Raw genomic sequence first — 12,198 nt, 5'->3', positions numbered from 1 at the left:
TGTTATGTAGTGTTGTATATAACCATTGCTTGATTTTGGATTTAAATAGAATGAACAAAAGAGAATAGTTAGTGAAAAAAAAAAAAAAAAACCAATGACAACAACTTGGGGCAAATTGAGTGAAAATATGAAGTTTTGAAGCTTGCAATCCTTGTAATCTTATATTGATTTCTTATGAATGCAATTACTAAGAAGCAGGATGTAAAATATTATTTTGGTCCGAGTCTGGTCAAAATCTCTAGAATGTAAAAGAATAAGACCTTACATATTAGCAAAAGAATTAAAAATAATAATAATAAGAAGAAGCTATCCTGCAAAGCAAAGTACGACTATTTCTCATTTCCCATGTACTTTTATACTTTATAGACAACTTTGGTATATAACTTAATCAAAGAATGTATGTAGTTACAGTGATGATATTCACGGCCACTTCTCAAATGCGCAGCCAAACTATGGCAAAAGGTTTGGCATTCTCAATCATTTTGAATTGATTTTTTTTTTCTTTCTGAGTAAAAAATATATATATATATAAATAAAACTATATATACAACAAACCGAAAAATCATATCCCCAGCAAGCAATAGAAACGCTGGAGGCGAATCAAACGGGCAAGCCGTAATTCTGGAACGATCTGATCCGTCCATCCCAGCCGGCTGTCACTATCACGGAACCCCACGAAGCGCGAGGGAAACTATTCCCGGAGCTCTGGCAGAAAAGCCTCAGAAACTTGGGCTGCGATCCTCTACACCTCTCCGACGGAAGGTTCTCCTCGGGCCAGGTGGCGGAGCCATGATTGGCCGCCGACAGCACGCGGGGCTGCTTCGGCGCGTCTCCGGCGGCGCGCCAAGGAACCGCGACCGAGCAGTTATGGGAGAAGAAGCGCTCGCAAGACCAGTGGCTCTTTGGCTGAGCCGCGTCGTTGTCGTTCCTGTAGTTCCAGACGTACACGTTCGAGTCCTCGCTGGCGGACACAATGTGGGCCCCGTCACTCGTGAACCTCGCGGATATTTGACTTCCCGTGTTTCGCAGCCCTGGATATAACAAGACAAGGACACCTCACTATCTTGCTAAAAATTACTAAAGAAAATGAAAATCTAAAAAAAAAAAAATGTGTTTGGAAGTCAATGAAAGCAGAAAAAGCTTGGATTTCTTATTATATTCTCACATTGCTGCGGTGCTTAGAAAATTTAAAGATAACAAATACTATGCAAAATGAAATCTTATGCACATGCGAATTTCTTTGGGAAATGTATTACAAGTTTACCCTGAAATTACGAACCTCGGTATTTGCAGATCACTTTGGAACCGTGAAGAATGCGGACGTGGGAGTCGGCAGAGGTGATCATTAATTTGTTTTGGTCAGTTGGAGAATACTGAAACGAAAAGATTAATGCTTAGGGGTAAAAAAGAATATAAAGGAAATGTTTTGGAAGTGATGGTTGTGAAGCGAAATTCTCACCTGAAAGCCCGTAATCCTCTTGAGAGGAGACTTCTTCTTTCCCTGCAATGATATTTCAGCGTAAAGTTGCAGCCTATTATCTGATGATTGGTCAAATCAAACTAGTTAGGATATGCTTTTGTATGACTAAGAATCGACTAAATCACCCCAAGCTATGCTTCAACATTCTGCTCAAGTTTGAATCGGTCTTTGCATCCGAGGAAAAAAAAAATAGTGATACATGACAATTCAATATCTTGACAGAAATTAAAGATGTTTGAAGTCTGAACCAACCTGATAAATCGTAAAAGTGGCAATCGCCGTTCATAGAGCCAACCACGCCTCCCTGAAATGAGAAAAAAAAAAATTTAGGATTCTATAGTTGAGACAAAAATTCTGTTTCTCAAGCAACTCGGAAGATGGATTCTTCTGAAACCTTTCCGTCGGGGCGATAACACACAGCTGTCACTATCTCTGTTATGTCAGTCCAATCGGCAACTTGACAAGCCCGAACCTCCCAAATGCGCACTTTCCCATCGATGGAACCACTGATGAAGTAGTTATCGTCCAACGGGTTGAATTGAATGCTCGTGACTGAACCTCGGAAAAAACCAATACACAATCAAGAATTGAATTGAATGCGCATCAACAATTCTAAGAAATTGAAAAAAGGGCATACCATAACTATTGTGGGAAAACACTTTCAAGCATTGTTCGAACCCAACTTTCCACAACCGGACCGTCTTGTCGGCGGAGGATGAGAGCAGATGCTACATAAAAAAAATTAATAAATAAATAAAATACAAAAAAAAAAAAAAAAAAAAAAAACTAGCAAAGCCGTTTGAGCCAAAGAGCTATTAGCCAACCTTGTTTTTGGACCACGAGAGATCTAAGACCTCAGCGCGATGACCTCGGAACTCGTGGACGGGTTGCTCCGATATATGGAAGACCGTCCGTGGTAAAACGATGGTGACTTTCCCACCCGATGCCTTCATTTTATCCTTCCTCTCGCCAGACGGGACAACCTCGGAGGAGTCGCTCGTCATCTTGAAGTAGGAATACGAGTTGGGATCGGACTCGCAGACATCGAATTCCTCCAATCTCTCCCTCTCCACGACCCGCCACACGCGCACGACCCCGTCGTCGCCGCCGCTCGCCAGGTGTCCCCCGTCCGGACTAAACTCCATCGCCAAAATCGAGCCCTCGTGGGCCCGCAAATCCTGCAAGGCGTACATCGCCGAGAGCTCCTTCGAGCGCTTCTTGTTCGTCCTGACCTTCACCGACCTGGGCTGGGCCCGAAAATGGGGGCGAGAGCCGTCCCCGCCACCTGGCGAGGACATCCGTTTGTTGTCGACGATGCAAGCAGCGGCGCTTATTCTCTTGAGCCACCTCGTCTTGGCTCGTTTTCTCGCCACGTCAGCGTCCCCGTCCCCGTCCCCACCTTTCTGCATCAGGCGCTGGACCAGCGGGGACATCCCGAGGCTCCTCTCGAACTCCTCGAAGCTCAGAGACTGTCCCGACCCGACTCTGCGGAGCCTCGTCGAGGCGTCGTCGTCACGGTTGTCCAATAGGAATTCTGTACCGTCGTCCAGGTTTCTTATCCTCCAAGAAAGGCTCTCGTCTGTCGAATCGCCGGCGGTCTTCTCGGAGCCCGACGAGCCAAGAACCGCGTCGCTGGACTCGGTGACTCTGTCGTCGCTCTCGCTCGGAGCTTGTTCCGCGGTTCGCTCTTCCTGGGTCAAGCCCATCCACCGTAGAAACCTGCTTCGTCGCTCCCGAACGCTTGACGGGCCTTCGATCCAGTCCCTGTATCCCGAACCGCCGGGCGTGAAGTCGACATCCCTGGAGTCAGAATCGCTATCCGAACTCGACGACTCCGACGCGGAGGTCATGTCTTCGCGTGTGTCGAAAAATCTCTCGGGTTCTTCACTCACGCTTCCCATCTCTGCCTAGTTCGTTTCAGCCCATGAAACACAGACCACGGCTTCAGATAAATCTTTATCTTCAAAAGACCCCAGTTTCGGATTGCCTCGCAAAACCGTCCAACAATTTCAGCCAATATAAATTCAGAAAGACAAACAGGGCATGCGATCAGCAATAAATCCCAGCAACAACCATAATTTCAAAGTTCAGGCCCAAAAAACCATAGATCCCATACACCAAAGCACTCGAGAGAACCAAAATTGAATCTTCGAGCATAAAGCGATTGAAAGAGAAAGCATGGCCACGGGGAAGAAGTTAATTTTGAAAATTTCATAGCTAAAAAGGGAGGGTAGCCTAAAACTAAGAAATCAGGAAACAGCAGAGAAACTGATAAGTGGGTATTCTGGGTACGTACCTGGGTTTTCAATGAAAAGCCTGTCAAAAACCAAGGAAAAAATAACCCAAACTAAGCCAGAAGCGGAATCACCATAGCTCCATGGTGAGTTTCCAAGCTCCGACCGAGTATCAGCTCTCTCTCTCTCTCTCTCTCTCTCTCTCTCTAGGCGACTGCGATGCCAAAGTCTGCTTAAGCAGCCTTACAAACTAAATAAATAAATAAATAAAATTGGACAAAATAAAACCCACACAAAATAATAATAATAATAATAATAATAAAGGAAAAAAGACAAATAAATGATAGTTAAAATGAAAATCTGGAGTTGGAATGGAGTTGAGTGAAAACGGACGGCCCGACAACCAAGGTTCAAAGACCATGTTTGTCTGCGCCAACAAACTGTTCACCGCTCTGCTTTCGTTAAAATTACATTTCATTCAATAGGCCACAAATAATGGTTAATTATTTGGAAATATATCACATGCTTATTATTTTATTACTCAACATCCCACGCACGTGTGTTCTTGGTAATTTTTCGCTTTTGTTTTTGGGTAGATACATTTAATTATGATTTTCTTAGATAAAAGTTTTTGGTAACGTGTGCTATAATGATTATTATTTATGGAGTAATTGCCGATCTCGAGTAGAAAAAACAGGGAAATATTTCAGCAGAAAAAGAACAGAATCGAGGTCAAGTTCCCTTACCAATTTTTTTTTTTTTGGTGGGGTAATATTTTATCTGGCATTTTTTTTTTCCTAAATGAACCTTGTATAAAATCTTGACCCTTTTTGCGAAGAAAGAACGGTAGAGGAAAGAATATCTCTTGGCTCTCTTTAATTATTGACTCAAAGAGAACATCTTTGATATTACAAACACCAATATCCGTGAATCTAATATCACATTGGAAAATATCATATGATCACATCTATTGGAATCAATCTATTAGTCCAACCGAGACTATCACTAACAAAACGACCTTCAACAAATAAAATGGACTAGAAAAGAGACATCTAAGTCCGAGATGGACAATTACAATACGAATCAAAGTTGCCAATGATGCTTTGATTATCTCCTTCGATAATAACTTCCGACATACTCATGAAGTTCTACACTTCTTGCAACTCATCTTCCAAAGGAGAGGTAGCTGAGATAGGACCCCGACAAATCTAGAGAACTCTGTCGATGAACAAACTCCCTTGCAGCAGCTTTCGTCAAGTATGCAATATCAACGATTATTTTAATTTTATAGTCCCTCTCAATTGATGCTATTGAGCTAACATTGATTTATTTTCTTGGATCCGCACTCCGATTTTGCAAAGAAAACCACCCTCTTCATCACCCTGGTTCCTCAACTCAACCATGATCGCTCTCGCCCGGACAATAAACTCATCATTGTGGCCAAAATTGCGATTAAAATCATTTTTTAATTGGAGCAAACCCCGAACAAATGTCACATGAGTGATATGGGCCTTCAATGAACCAAAAACCACATCACATCTGAAAAAAGATGGCTAAATGTTTCCTCCTCAAGACCACACAACCTGCAAATTTTGGTCTTATGACATACATCTACTCGCCAAAATTGGATCAACCCAAAAGTAGCTAGTCGAATACCTCCGAAAATGAATTCCAATTTCTCGTGAATATTCAGTTACCAAAGATTTTTTCATAGGATATCATAAGGATCAAAGACAATTCTGTAAATCGATTGCATCACTGATTTGACTGTAAACGTATTGTCTCTTGTCGTTGTCCAACAAAATTTCTCCTCGTGGATGAGTCTTCAAACTCTCAATTTTATGATTTGATGGGCAACCTCAATTCCACAGATAGCCACGACACGATTCAAATCCCATATTCGACCGGTTTTTATTGTTGAACATATCATAGTCATGTATCTCCCTCTAAACCGTCAAAGCTCCCTCATCAATACATTGATTTGGGTAAACCCACTAACATATATATATATATATATATATATATATATATATATATATATATATTAGCAAATTAAAAAATAAATTAGGTATGCTATATTATATAACTAGTATGCTCTGCGCGTTTCTGTGAAATAATTAATATATTTTAGTCTGGATGAAGAAATATATAAAGATATGTCCAGAAATATTTAGGTTTGAAAAAAATGTATTTAAAGTTTTTTGGAGATATTTTTATCTAATTAAAAAACAAAGTCGGTATGAACATGTAATTAACTAGTTAATTATATTGATTTGTGGTCTGCCCGGTTAGTTGATTTGGAAATTAGAACTGAGAGGAAACCTAATCAAATATAAAATAAAATGGGTTGGACCAATTCATTTCAAATGGATCATGTCTTTATTAGTTTGATTTTAGCCCCTTTCTAATAATTTTATAATATTTTTAAGACATAACCAGCAAAACTGCCCGAAAGTTTCATTTATCATAACTCTCAATATATCCTAAATAATTGACATGTTTAGCTCAACTTAAAGAAATTACAAGTTTAAATGACAAAGAGTACCCCAAAAAAAAAAATTATAAAGTTTTGGAACCAAAAACGGTGTAAATAATAAGCCATCATTTTTAAAGGAAAAATAATAACTAATAAGCCATGATTTCAATATTTAACACCCGAAATATTGTAGAATTTGTTTTCAAAGTATAGCACGGTTTTAAAAATTAGGTAGTTGGTGTTCCGATTTATGATTTTCCTACTTTGACTTTGGCCGTCTTTCAAAATCTGGTGGTAATTTTTTTGTTTGTTTTTGGTTATATGTATTTTTTTTGCTTTAATGGTGAAGTGACTTACAACAACGATTTATTTGAAACTTATTGATATTTAACACCCGAAATATTGTAGAATTTGTTTTCAAAGTATAGCACGGTTTTAAAAATTAGGTAGTTGGTGTTCCGATTTATGATTTTCCTACTTTGACTTTGGCCGTCTTTCAAAATCTGGTGGTCATTTTTTTGTTTGTTTTTGGTTATATGTATTTTTTTTGCTTTAATGGTGAAGTGACTTACAACAACGATTTATTTGAAACTTATTGATGGAAATTGGACATAGTGCTTTTACTCAATTAATTAACTTTAGCTTGCTATTGGTATGCTATTTTTTCAATAAAATAAAATTTGTACTATTTAAAAAAAAGTGCACAATTGAGATTCTGACTTAATTCTCCCATAAAAAAATTGTTAATTAATATGCATTTAATGTTGATTACTTAGTTGCTTTCTTTAGCTATTAACAATTTTATCTCTCTCTCTCTCTCTCTCTCTCTCTCTCTTAGGAGTGGAACAACTACACAGAGCAGGAGCAATTGGTAACGTAAAACGAGAAGAAAAGGCGAAGGCTCGCCGACGAGGAATTACGCGCGCCATGTGAAAGCGAAGTCGGCCAAGAGAGGAGGTCGTCGGAGTTGTTTTGTTCTTCATTAGAGTTAAAGATTTTAGGGTTTGAACAAATTGGGGTTTTGTTTTCTTAGGATTTCGGCATGATTCGATGGAGGGGACGAGATCATGAAGCTCAATGTTGTTTTTTCGTGATTGAGGTAAAGAAACCCTCTTTGTTTTGATCTGAATTTGAAGATGGAAGTTTAGGGTTTCATTTGTTTAATGTTGTTACTTGGATTACAAAAATCTAAAATTGATTTGGATTGAAGATTATAGGTTTTCAAATTTGTGTATTAATTTAATGATTGTTGAATTTATGGAAAATTGTGTTTGAATATGTGTTCTTGAGTTTATAATTTAAATTGATGATACGTTGTCGCTGAATTTAGAGTATGTGTTCTTGACACATAATATTGTTTATTTCATTTAACTCGATACAAAATAGTTGTTAGAATTAATCCTATTTTTGCCCCCTGGACTCGTACTTAGGTTACATTTCACCCCCTGGACTCGGAAATATTGCAGAACTCAACTCAGAACTTAGACACGTGTTACAACTAGCCACTTCCGTCAGTATTTGGACGTTAAGTGGTCACATGTTTAATACGTGTACTGTTCTGAAAGGGTATAAGCGTATTTTTGCTTATAATGAATACTTTTAATGTTTAAATATTATCAGATATATTAATTATTATAATAATTATTAAATATTACAATTGTTTCAAAAATATAAATACTTTTTTTTAAATGAAAGAACAAATCCCGCGTACACACAAATCAAGGGGGGGTTTGTCTATCATCGCGAAAATGGTGAAACCTTTGACATCCAAATCTCCGGCAAAATCGAACCCTAGCAGCACTTGAGGAGATTTCAGAATGAAGTCTCCGGCACAGAAAAAGAAAAAAACCGTGCCAGCGAAGTCTCTGATGGAGTACTCGAAGAAAAAATCCCAGGCTCGGAGAAAAAACCCAAGTCTCCGACGAAAAGAAGAGCTGGTCGAGAGACAAATTCATCAGAGAGCGCGTCGGTCAATAATAGACCAGTATATGGTGAGAAACCTTTTTTTTATGTATGTTTGGATATGTTTTTAGGGTTTGAAAAGTGTAGGGACCACATTGTCTGGTTTTGTTTGGAGTTATGTTCGTAAAGAATATGAGTAGGGACCACCATTGTTTTGTTGTTTCCTTAGTTTTGAGCGTCAGAAGCTTTAAATACAAAATAATGGGTGGACCAGTGGTGGTGGTGGTCTCTTATTGGTTTTTTTGTCCTTTTGAATTTGTTTAGTAGTTGTATTTTAATACTACTTTGGTTGATTTTAATTAAAAATTGTTTGATTATTGTTTCAGTTGAAGGGTCTGGTATGTTCACGTTCAAAGTTCATCATGGGGGTAAAGTGGAAGTAGTGAATGAGCGTTTGACCTACGTTGGTGGTCGGATTGACTACGTAGACCACGTAGACGTGGACAGACTGTCGTTGTTGGAGCTAGACAAGATTGTAGAGAAAAATCTTGGATACTCAGCGATTCCCATGTACTATCTGGAACCTTATGAGGAGTTCTTTGCCTTGGAATGTGATCTGAGCCTGTTTATAGCAGTGTCAAAGCTGTATGAGGAGTCTGAAGAACTAAATTTGTATCTTGATCACCCCGTACAAGATGCATCTCTTGTAGAAGAGCCTGGACTATTGCCCCCAGTGCCTGCAGTTGAAGAGTTTGAAGCTGAAGAGGAAGAACAAGTTCAAGACTTTGAAGTTGAAGAGCCTGAAGAAGTTGAAGAGGGAGAGCCTGGACAGAGTCAAGTCGTGGATGAGGCACAGAGTCGAGTTGAAGACCCTGAGCATGATGGAGACGTTGAAGTTCTTATCGAAGACCTGACTGAAGCTCAACCTGAATTGAGTCAGACTCAACCTAAATTTGGTAAGATTGTACACATTTTGGTAACTCTGTTGGCAGATTATAAATGTGGTTACGTTTCTTGATATTGCAATAACAAGAACAACGTCAAGCTCGGCATACACATCAACAGGCTAGAGATGCTCAAGATGAAGGACGTGGAAGGGGACGTGGCCGTGGAAAAGGACGTGGACGTGGTGGAGGATCAGGCCAATCAACTCAACAACCCACACAACAAGCAGCTAGTACGAGCCAATCAACTCAACAACCGGCACAACAAGCACCGATAAGGGTAAACTCAACAACTCTTAAACCCAATTTTGTTATTTGTATGTGATCATTACTCATAACCTTTCTGATTGCAGCAGAGTCCTCGAATTAACCGAGCCCCAATCAGGCGTTTCGGCCTTCTACCAAGAACTTTATTTGGAGATTGGATGTAAAGACAATGAAATGATTTTTTTTTATCATGTACTGGCTTTTTTTTGGGTGACAAGTTCACAAAACTGAGTACTTTTTTTGGGTGACAAGTTCACAAAACTTGATGGAAAATTTATGAATTATGTGTATCAAAACTAGTTCTTTTTTTATTAACAATGTATCAGATTTGTGACTTTTATTGACAAGTTGTTATGGCTTTTTATTGGCAATGTATCAGATTTGTGGCTCTGACAATTTTAATGGTTTTTTATTCATTACTAAGGTATCAGATTTTTTGTCAATGCCAAACTAAAACCAAACTTCAGATCAAGCTAGAAAATACCACATTCCATTACAAAATTCCAATTTACATTACAAAATACCAATTACAAAGTTTAGACCAAACTTCAACTATCATAATCCCCAAAACATTGCAACATAATTTCACAATTACATCAGTCTCACTTAACATACTTAATAAATTAACAACCACAATCAATTCAAAACATATACTTATTTGAAACAGATGACATAAAAAAGAGCAAGCATGACGAGAACCATATAAAACTTGATCTTTTGCGCTTCTGTAGTTATCTTCTCCCTCAGTCTATTCAGCTCGTCTTCGTCTCCGCCATAACCATAATTCTTTGACACTTCAACTTGTTTCAAAGCAGCTTCAAGATTGTTAATCCTTTTAAGTAAATCAGGAATTATTTGAACTGACCTTTTACACATCTCAGGATCAACCCAAATCAATATAGCACAACCTCTATCGTCGGGACTCTGCTATAAAAATAAGGACACGAAATCAGTAACCCAAAACAACAACGAAGACGAGAATAGAGGAAATACTAATTACCTTGTATCTTGAACACCCATAAAAACGTCGACCAGGATGATCACCTTTCCACGCCGTCCGCAGAACACACGCCATCTTGCATCGACACCGCGGCCTCTTCTTGTCATCGGAATGACCATCGTCGACTCCGTCAGAGAAATTACTCGTGGAAGACGACGCCATTGACGAACAGCGGATTGGATTAGGGTTTTGTTTCGGGAAGAAGGTTTTTTTCGCGATCTAGAGTTCAGCCCAAATCGCGATTGAGTTTTGATTTGGAATTTTTGATTTAAGTTCTTGTTGTCAATGGTGCCCACAAGAAGAGTAGTAGTGTCTATTTATGTACATTTGATGTCATATAGTCTTACGAAGACTCTTGCTTGTAATTGCTTATTCATTAATATAAAGTTGAAACGTTCATTCATTCTTTCTTTGTTTGAAGCTTTATGATAAAACCTTAGTCTTTTAGTCCATAAACAAACTTAACAACTTACGAAGAGACAAATGTAGATTTGCATGAACAAACTCTTCGTTGTTTGCTTAAAACGATATATTCGCAATCTTAGGGTCAAAGGACTATTGACCTCAGTACGATTGTTAGAAGAATCTATGATGTCTGGTTATGAGGCATTGAGAGTTGGAGACTCTATAGTTCTTCTAGGTATCTTCCGAAGGTACTGAATTGACCAGTGCACTTCTAGAGACAAGATAAGAACAAACCATTTAACCTCTTATGTCTCGAAATCACTATGTATGAATTGCATCATGCTTACCTTAATCCTGAAATGAGACATGTCATTTCACAGCTTAGTATTCTCATTTGAGAAAGTCGGAGTTCGGACTCACTATGTGATTCCGAACAAGGCCTATTGGTGAAGTACTAAGTTGTGAGAATGTCATGAGTAACTTTGTGAAGTTCTCATAGATATGGAATTCATGTACAAGATTGCTGAAATGCAATGTATGTCACCTCATGCTTTGTTCCTTGGACTGTGAATAAATGAACTGGCCAGTGTCCAAATTGAGTCCTGACTCTTTTGGATGAAACAATGTGACTTGTTAGCTCCTCGTCAATACATTGTTTCTAACTTATTCACAAGCGACAAAGGAGTTGAGGAAATAACAGCTAGAAGGGTAAAATGGTAATTTAGTAAATCCCGACTAGCTGATGACATTCATGAAGGGTAAACATAGATAATATTCAGTGGATCCGCTCATCATAATTAGGTTGAATTCTTGAGTAGAAAATAAATTCATTTGAACCGAGAGATTTTCAGTGTCAACTCTTTAGTGGAGTCAGTTGGCATTAAGCTAAACTTGGAAAATGTTTGTGAACTTTTGAGTCCAAGTGTTTAGCTCAAGCTTTGTTCATTTGGGTCCATGAGGTCACTGTCACGAATCACATCGAGTAGGAATAGTTAAACTGGAAGCTAAGTCAAAACGAGAACGAAAATTGTCAAAAGGGTATTTTTGTCTTTTGAGACATATGATGAAATGAATGTCAATAATTTTTTTTTTTTGACAAGGTCATTTGATGACATGCATCACTCGGCCAATACTGGTCTTATTGGGCCTTGTGGATTAATTTCATTTCATAAGAATTTTATTGAAAATTCTTAATGGGCCTTTTTCATGTTCTCATGAACAAATAAAGAAGCTTCTAGAAGCTCCTTCTAGAGGACATGTTGGGCGCCTACTACCCAAGAGATAGAGAGAATATTTTGTGCATAAATGTATCAAGATACTTGCCAAAAGAAAAAGAGGAAACAAATTTGCATGAGGATGCAATAGGGGAATCAGCCAAGGCTAGAAAGGAACAAAAAAGAAAACAAATCAAGGCCTCTAGAAGGCTTGTGTTGGCCGAGTATCTCAAAGGGAAAAAGAGGAAATTGGCTCATGAATATGTGATATTCTAT

At 38.6% G+C, this 12,198-nt stretch overlaps 1 protein-coding gene across 2 annotated transcripts; it reads right to left on the bottom strand.

Moving 5' to 3' along the window:
* Positions 1–316: 316 nt before the first annotated feature.
* LOC149400309 (uncharacterized) lies at positions 317–4,198 on the bottom strand. Of its 2 annotated transcripts, none has more exons than XM_089611964.1 (8): positions 3,777–4,198; positions 2,305–3,498; positions 2,118–2,208; positions 1,875–2,032; positions 1,733–1,784; positions 1,460–1,539; positions 1,280–1,373; positions 317–1,031 (listed from the first exon to the last, which is right to left on the bottom strand). In XM_089611964.1, exons 2-8 carry the CDS (start codon positions 3,379–3,381, stop codon positions 601–603), a joined length of 1,983 nt encoding a protein of 660 aa, XP_089468090.1. In that variant the 5' UTR covers positions 3,382–3,498; positions 3,777–4,198; the 3' UTR covers positions 317–600. The 2 variants fall into 2 exon arrangements, 1 of the variants encoding a protein (XP_089468090.1); XR_016296519.1 differs by having other exon boundaries at positions 893–1,031; positions 1,460–1,501.
* Between the last annotated feature and the right edge of the window lie 8,000 nt (positions 4,199–12,198).

This window comes from Urtica dioica, chromosome 4 (assembly GCF_054948205.1).
Source record: "Urtica dioica subsp. dioica isolate 48M chromosome 4, U.dioica_male_clone48M_v1_H2, whole genome shotgun sequence".
Lineage (NCBI taxonomy): Eukaryota > Viridiplantae > Streptophyta > Magnoliopsida > Rosales > Urticaceae > Urtica > Urtica dioica.
The sequence above is the reverse complement of the archived record's forward strand: the minus strand, read 5'-3'. Positions and strand labels throughout refer to the sequence as shown.

Coding starts and splice junctions, on each gene's coding strand:
- LOC149400309 (XM_089611964.1), bottom strand. CDS start 3,381: ATGGGAAGCGTGAGTGAAGAACCCGAGAGATTTTTCGACACACGCGAA. Junction 1,540..1,732: donor CCACTTTTACGATTTATCAG/GTTGGTTCAGAC, acceptor ACCAATCATCAG/ATAATAGGCTGCAACTTTAC. Junction 1,032..1,279: donor AGTGATCTGCAAATACCGAG/GTTCGTAATTTC, acceptor TGTTATATCCAG/GGCTGCGAAACACGGGAAGT.